This window comes from Corticium candelabrum, chromosome 5 (genome assembly GCF_963422355.1).
Source record: "Corticium candelabrum chromosome 5, ooCorCand1.1, whole genome shotgun sequence".
Lineage (NCBI taxonomy): Eukaryota > Metazoa > Porifera > Homoscleromorpha > Homosclerophorida > Plakinidae > Corticium > Corticium candelabrum.
The window spans coordinates 7,910,437-7,917,884 of NC_085089.1; the positions used below are offsets into that span (position 1 = coordinate 7,910,437).

A 7,448-nucleotide genomic window follows, 5' to 3' on the forward strand; every position below is an offset into this window, starting at 1 on the left:
AGCACAAGTTCTCATACCAAACAATATCCGTTCATTGCAAAAGAATACGGTTGATATCTATTTAGCCAGTGGGCGTGACTGTCGAATGGGGAAGGACAGAAGAAGGAAGCAAACGGACAGGAAAAGCCAAAAAGAAGACAAACCGTCCTTTCGTGAGCAAAAACACAAGGGTGATGCTCAAAGTCAGCAAAGTGGCAGATCACTGTTGGCCGCGGAGGGAGCAGCCTCTGCTGTTAGTGTTCATGAAGGGAAAAGCAAGGAAGAGGTGTAGAGAGACGATGGTCGCTAGGATAGTTTGATAGGGAAGGTTAGCTGACTTTCCTTGTAGTTGAAAAAGGGAATTGGAGAGCAGGAGCTCGATGATCATGACTCGAGCTCGGAAACAATGATGAATCAGACTCAGAGACGATATTCACGTCGCAAGATAGTCAGCAATTGGGAAAGATATGACAAACCGTTGGGCGGTAATAATTATTAAACGTTTAGTTATAATTATGTAGTTGAGTTTGCGTGCTTAGTCTCACGTAAACTGTAATCACAATTTCAGGAAGAGAAATTCTCTCTATCTGAAATGGAAAAACAAACCAGCTGCTAGCTGAGAGACCATGTGTGTCTGTTTGTTCCTTTCTCTTGTGTGTGTGTGTGTGTGTGTGTGTGTGTGTGTGTGTGTGTGTGTGTGTGTGTGTGTGTCTGTGTGTGTGTGTGTGTGTGTGTGTGTGTGTGTGTGTGTGTGTGTGTGTGTGTGGTGTGTGTGTGTGTGTGTGTGTGTGTGTGTGTGTGTGTGTGTGTGTGTGTGTGTGTGTGTGGTGCGATAGCTCAGTTGGTTAGAGAGTCATCTTACCTGAGTGTTTACATCCGGGACCTTGAAGGGTCACAAGTTCAAGTCACAGTGATGGCGAGCTATGGCATAATTTTCCTTAATTAAGCAAGAAACTAACACACATTTGCTTCTCTCGACTCAGGAGTATAAATGAGTACCTAGTCATTGACTGGGGTCCTAAGTGGCCATCGGCTGTGACGTGACATCAGCCACTGGGGTCCTGGTGAGACTTCGGGTGCTCACACCACAGTTGGCTTCACAAGTTGGTGCTCCTGCAAGTGCTTGGCCCGGCTCCAGGAGTTTGCTAGCGCAGGCCCAGAGTTCCCTGAGTAGCACACAGGGCCCAGCTTAACAGCTGGGGGCGTGACCTCTGAGAGGCAGCTTCTGACATTTAGGATTTAGGATTTAGGTGTGTGTGTGTGTACGTTTGACAGCTGAATGATGTGACAGATGAAGAGGACACTGCTAGTTTAGCATCAGAAACATCAAAACTAAAGCTTGAACTAGCAGGTACACCTGTAGCTAACACACCAGTGCTAGTACATAAAATTTCAACTGATATAATTTGTCTAGCAACAACTCAATCAGCAGACCAATTTGCCTTTCACAGGGAAAGTTTATGGAACTCACTAGAAAATAATCAGGTGATTACTGTGATTAATATATCAGACCCGCTGCATCAGACCTAAATTCTAGTGAGCCACAAGTAGTCTTCACGCTGTTCGGATGCTTATGCTTGTTCTTTAATTCAAATATAATGTAAACATTCAAATGTATTAGCGTTGTTGTAGGAGACTGTCAGTCCTTTCGTGTGTGTGGACTGTGACAAGCTGGCTGCATCCATTCGATCTGTTCCAATCACTCAACGACTTGGTTTGCCTACAGATTCATTTGATGTATGAACTACATGTATCTGCCATCATTTGAGACCTCCAATCTCTGTTTGTATATACCAATGTTTTGTGTATTGTAGCCTTCCACATTGAAAGCAATTGAAAGCCAACCTTCACAGTTAGTACCAAATGAACCGTTACGTCACAAGCAACCTCTTCCTAAAGAATATGAATTGGAATACTTGAAGCAATACTTTGGTCGTGAGCAATTACAAGCAAATGAACAAAAAGATCATCAGAATTTGGACAATACCTTGCAACAAAACCAAATATCACCGCAAATCACCCAACAACAGTCAGTCCAACTCACAAATGATGCTGTAGACTGTAACCATGACACAGCAACAATACAGAAGGCCGAGTTGGACCAACCTGCATGGCACCATAATGAAGACACCAATCTTAAACCGACTGGTAGTGACAAACCACTCGAACAAGATGACAGCATTAGAATTCATCAAGCACCTTTATTAGAAGTACATATCAATGAAGACAGTACACAAATGTGCAAAAGTAATGAAACTCAAGAGTTAGAAGATTGGCTTGAATCTGTATTAGATTAATTAAAGTAACTCTGTTTCTTGCTATTGTCATACTACAGGACAGCAGTTAATTATGTTAATTATTTAATTAATCATGTCATTCCCCAGTAGTACTCTTCATCCTCTGCTTCATCGTCATCACCAAAATCATCATCATCTGGCTCATCATTGCTGCTAGTATGCAAACTAATGGATCCAAAATCAGATGCCTTCCCAGCTAAGACCTTAGCTAGTCGTTGAGCTGCAGCTCCACTAGCAACATGTGATCTCATATCACCCGTTGATTGATAGACAGACGCCTATTCAAGAACACAACCAGTCAATCAATAGCATTGCAAGTGAATCAGAGCTAAAATTGTAAAGATAATCAGATTCACACAGACATTACTTCCTTACTTTCTGGCAATATTTTTTTGATTGTCCTCTCTTCCTTCTCTGAATGGCTTTGTGAACGTAAGCATCCAAGCGATCCTCTTCTCCCGGAAGGTGTGGTGGACTGTCAACTACAAAACTGGTATCACACGGTGTAGCAGAATTGGGAGCTCCAGGAATGTGGAAAGGTGTGTGGAGAAGAGATGAATTACCTTCCTCATCTTCTGTGCACTCATCTCTAATATCTGTACTCTATAAGGAACATGAAATAAAACAAAGTAAATAGAAAACACTCACAAAAGCTGATCAACCAAACTTAGGAAAGGTCTGTAGAGAAAATAAGCAGTTCTTTGTCTATTACATGGATAGTACACAAGGACTACCTGCTCTCTAGTTTCCATCATTTCATCAAGCATTCAGTAACCAAGTATTATAGAATTATCTAAGCTATCCTATGATCCCAATGTGTTTGGATATCCATCACTGTTTAGGTAAGTTGCACTGCACTGTCTACCTAGTAGGTATCAACAAACTAATCAAAGATATGTAATTACGAAATAAGATGAACTGAACATACAGTGTTCTGTCTCCTCTTCATCCTGTTCCTGAATGGTGTGTTATCAAACAAGTCCAATTCTGACTGGGTTTCCTTTTCCTGCTCTAACAACGCTTGCAACTGCCTTCTTCGCTTCAAAGTTCCTACACCAGCTAACTTGATCACCTGACCAGTAGAGGCCGCCTTTGCCAACTGCTTGGTATCTTCTTCATGAGTTGATTTCGACTTCCTTTGTTTTACCATTCGTCTTCTGGAGTTTGCACCATGATACTTCTGTTGGCATTCGTGTTCAGTACGACTTTCGACATACTTGGAAACTTTTGACCAAAACTGAGCTGTTCCAGGTGGAAGTCTGAACACAGCCCTACATAGAGTAATCTTTGTCAATCTGTTAGACTTGCATTTTCGTACCACCATCATCATGCAAGTCTCACCTGTTTAATCGTTGTATTTCTGTGTCACTCCATTCATCATCACTCGAATCATCGTCATCCTGTTGACTCAATGGTCTAGTTACCTGTTTTTCTTGTGCTTTGTCCTTGACCACATCGAATGAAAACTGAACATGCTTCCTCCCACACTTGGCTCTACCAACTTTCTCAGCTGCCTTTTCCTTTGTGTTATCATCATTAGCATCAACAGAAAGACATTTGATCGACATCCGTGTGGTCTCTACTACAGCTTCATTACTTGATGTATGCTTTATGTCACTTGATCTATCACATTGTTGTTCCTCTTTCAGGCTGTCTGTCAACGTCTGGCTTTTCTTTGGGCTTTTCCTTGTTGTATCACTGTCTTTCTCATTCTGGCAATCTTGCTCTTTCCTTTTTCTTCCTTTTGGCTGCTTAACATTCTTAACATGGATTCCTTTGTTTTCTTCAACATTTAGTTTCCTGTTATCTCCTTTGAATGTACAACCTGATCTCGTTTGATATCTAGGCAGTCCACGTTCTATGGACACCAGTCCATCAGGCTTGCATGCAACTTGTGTTGGTGTTGACGATGATGCAGTTGAGAGAGTGCTTATGGGCATAAGACTAACAGCTACAACAGGCTTTACATTCGTGTTTGCTTCCTCCTCACTCGTACTGTCAGACTGTTGACTTTGTGAAGAATACTGGTGTAATCTGGAAAGAACAGATGTTGCAACTTTGATGTTCTTGGGTGACTTAAAATTATTAAAATCCAAAAAATTGGGAGACCCGTTGTATACCAACGTCCTTCCCTTGTTGTCCAAAACACAACGTTCATTACACCAGAAATTCATGACGGGCCTGACACAACGGCCACTCGCCGTTCTCTGCACAAAAATATAAATTATCAAAAACAAACTGTGTGTGTGTGTGTCTGTCTGTGTAGTAACAAACCGTTTGTGTACTCTCTCCACTGTCATCAATAGTTGAAGCCTGTTTCCCTGCAAAAGAACGTTGCACTCAGAAACAAGCTGATTAAATCAGGCCCTCAAATAGAACAGGGGCAAGTACCAAACACGTATTATATAAACAAAAAACTGAAAAATCAAACCATTATATCCTGCATAATCTTCAATACCTGGCAGTCTGGATATAGCATGTTTCCTGTGCTTCTTTGGCTCGTAAACGTCATGTGGCCGACTAGATTTCGGTGTCACTGCATCACAGACAGGTTGAGATTTGCCTTTTGTGTTCTCTCCATGTTTAGATCTATATAAAACGAGAGAAATTTGTAACAAATGTAGAAGGCAACAAACAAACCAACGCAGACTTCAGCTGCTTCGCATGTTCTCGTATGAGCTTTTTCCAGTTCCGTGGAAAGCCATGACGAAAGGCAGATATTGAAGCAGTAGAAAACCCTTGCTCAAGCATCTCTGACTGATCAACTGGGCCTTTTAAGACATACAGTGAACCGCGTTTCGTTTTAACCTGTCTTCTATCAATACAATCAACGATCGATGTGCTTCTCCAGAAGTCACCACTGAAACACAGAACTACCATGAGACAACTGAATGAATTTAATACAAAAAAAAATGGTTTACTACTACAGTACACACCAAAACAAAGTCAAAAAATCAACACAAAATATAAACTAAAGAAGACAACCATTGGCAAGGAGATTAGAGAAGGACTGACATGTTAACATGTTTAACAGACTCACAAACAGAACAGTGTAGTGTAAATAATAAGCATGCCCAGCAAACAATTGATGATACTAGAATCAGTAGATGTACTGATACCGTCACACACCACCACCAAAACAAACAAATGTCAGTGACACATTAGGAATTATACAATAAGTCACTAGTTAGCAGATAGTTATCGTTTCAAAGTAAAGGTTTAAAGTTCAAAATATACAATATTACATACTAACAGACAATAGACAGACAATAGACAGGCAAACAGATAGCCTCACAAAGGGCAAAGTCCAACAGTTGCCCCAAACAAAACCAAGAATCTAATACTGTAAATCACTAAATTCTTGTAAACTATTTCATTTCATATATTTCGTAAATAGCAAACAATTTACTAACATCTACTAACTTTTGTAGCCCAACTATCCATGCGAATGCACATACAACGCTGTCTGAACGATCGTTTCGCTGTTTGGGTTGGGCAGAAAAAGCTTTCTTAGCTCAGGGTAGTGTCCAGTTGACAAATTGTCTTTGCAAGCCAAGAAATCAGAGACATGTAATTTGAGAACAAAGTAGGTTGACTGACCTCATTGTCACCTACAGACACGTGTTCAAGACACGTGACTGATTGAGGGAAGTTTACAACATTTATTTCTCCCAAAATAGAGTTTACAACAGTTTATAAAAATTTATAGTTACGAACATTTATTGATTAACAGTACCTAAAAATTGTGTCTGGTCCAGGAAAGGTGAGAGCAAAAGCATTGCTGAGTTTGTCTCTTATTGGAGGAAACGATGGGTTGTAATTACATAGAAATCTTTTAAGCTAATATTGAATGTGAACTATTTAGTCAATTGCATACACCACTGTAGTACAGCTGGTAAAATTATAGTTGCTTTTAATCTCAAACCAAAAGCATTGTTGATTTCTTCATTCTGTGTTTGATACAGAGACAAGAATTGCTGTATATTTAATGTTGGTAATTACAATGAAAACAGACAAACAAACTGACAGGCAAACAAGCGTGGAAGCAGAGAGAACAGTATTACATGATTAGTGTGATGTGAGACACAACACGATGACTTCTCTGCCAGAAACAGATCTAATAATGAACTAACATGGTATCTCTGATCCCTTGTACATACACTGATCCAGTCTTCCTTGCAAAGACGACCGTCCAATCACGCAGCACAACAGCCTTAATAACACAATCTATTACACCAAACACACAGACACACAGACACAAACACAGACATACTGGCAGACAGACAGACAGACAGACAGACAGACACACACAGTGACACACACACACACACACACACACACACACACACACACACACACACACACACACACACACACACACACACACACACACACACACACACCTTCTTGACATCAGCAGAACTATCCCACAACTGCTTGACTTTAGTTGGACTAAAATGCACCTCCTCAACTTCAGCAGGTCTATTCCAACACACAGCTTTCTCTCCCCCATCAACAACAGGCTCTACACTTCTAGACCATGACATTGACTCCTCATTTCGACCGTCGCAAGACTCATTTTCAGCCGCGTGCAGCAGTACTAAATCGTCCGGTACTACAACCGACGGTCTAGTGTCAGCAGACTCTTGACCTACAATTGCAACACTCTTCGCATTGCTCTCCTCCTGTCTCATCAGTTCCGTTCTCACGAACTCGACAAGAGAAATCGGCAACAGCGGTAGATCATTTACAGGAAACGCTGGAACTGCACCAACCGACTGCCCACAATTTGCTGTCTCTCTGGATACGCATGCGTCTACTGCCACATCTTTGTTGCCCGAAGAAGCTAAACTGGCTCTGAGAGGAGAAGGTGATACCAATGGTTGCGTTTCTGGAGTGATTCTGCAAAAGAGATGTTATATTTCAAACTGTAGTCATCAAATATCACGTCGGATTTGTTACGGAAGCTTTTGCGGGCTTCCTAGTCGGTTCTCTGGATGATGTTGGACAGACGAAAATGAAGAAAGTATAGAGGGGCGAGGAGACCGTAAAAACGACGGATCTTTGATCTTACACAAAGCGTGAAAAAACTGCCTATCCATTTTTGGAGAAAGCGCGCAAGCTCAATTCGCGCTTACAATTGATATCAATATCCTCAACATCACGTGCTCG

At 41.2% G+C, this 7,448-nt stretch overlaps 2 protein-coding genes across 4 annotated transcripts; one reads left to right on the plus strand and one right to left on the minus strand.

The window, feature by feature from the left end:
- The first annotated feature begins 85 nt into the window (after positions 1–85).
- LOC134179849 (cell death regulator Aven-like) lies at positions 86–2,276 on the plus strand. Of its 2 annotated transcripts, XM_062646847.1 has the most exons (6): positions 86–265; positions 329–464; positions 1,271–1,330; positions 1,394–1,464; positions 1,612–1,716; positions 1,794–2,276. In XM_062646847.1, the coding sequence occupies exons 1-6, from the start codon at positions 86–88 to the stop codon at positions 2,274–2,276; spliced, it is 1,035 nt and encodes a 344-aa protein (XP_062502831.1). The 2 variants fall into 2 exon arrangements, with proteins under 2 accessions (XP_062502831.1, XP_062502830.1); XM_062646846.1 differs by having other exon boundaries at positions 1,271–1,464.
- A 71-nt stretch (positions 2,277–2,347) lies between these two features.
- Positions 2,348–7,410, minus strand: LOC134179847 (mis18-binding protein 1-like). Of its 2 annotated transcripts, XM_062646842.1 has the most exons (10): positions 7,239–7,410; positions 6,680–7,178; positions 6,410–6,489; positions 4,927–5,136; positions 4,735–4,865; positions 4,551–4,597; positions 3,618–4,483; positions 3,205–3,547; positions 2,652–2,879; positions 2,348–2,554 (listed from the first exon to the last, which is right to left on the minus strand). In XM_062646842.1, the coding sequence occupies exons 1-10, from the start codon at positions 7,376–7,378 to the stop codon at positions 2,348–2,350; spliced, it is 2,751 nt and encodes a 916-aa protein (XP_062502826.1). In that variant the 5' UTR covers positions 7,379–7,410. The 2 variants fall into 2 exon arrangements, with proteins under 2 accessions (XP_062502826.1, XP_062502827.1); XM_062646843.1 differs by lacking the exons at positions 2,348–2,554; positions 2,652–2,879 and adding an exon at positions 2,886–3,141.
- Between the last annotated feature and the right edge of the window lie 38 nt (positions 7,411–7,448).

What these genes read in the sequence shown, in the direction of transcription:
- LOC134179847 (XM_062646842.1), bottom strand. Translation starts at nt 7,378, where the DNA reads ATGGATAGGCAGTTTTTTCACGCTTTGTGTAAGATCAAAGATCCGTCG. An exon ending in GAACATGCGAAGCAGCTGAA is followed by an intron (nt 4,866 to 4,926) that starts GTCTGCGTTGGT and finishes CGTTTTATATAG; the next exon opens with ATCTAAACATGGAGAGAACA. An exon ending in TGCTATATCCAGACTGCCAG is followed by an intron (nt 4,598 to 4,734) that starts GTATTGAAGATT and finishes GTTCTTTTGCAG; the next exon opens with GGAAACAGGCTTCAACTATT.
- LOC134179849 (XM_062646846.1), top strand. Translation starts at nt 86, where the DNA reads ATGGGGAAGGACAGAAGAAGGAAGCAAACGGACAGGAAAAGCCAAAAA. An exon ending in AAGGGAAAAGCAAGGAAGAG is followed by an intron (nt 266 to 328) that starts GTGTAGAGAGAC and finishes CTTTCCTTGTAG; the next exon opens with TTGAAAAAGGGAATTGGAGA. An exon ending in ATATGACAAACCGTTGGGCG is followed by an intron (nt 465 to 1,270) that starts GTAATAATTATT and finishes ATGATGTGACAG; the next exon opens with ATGAAGAGGACACTGCTAGT.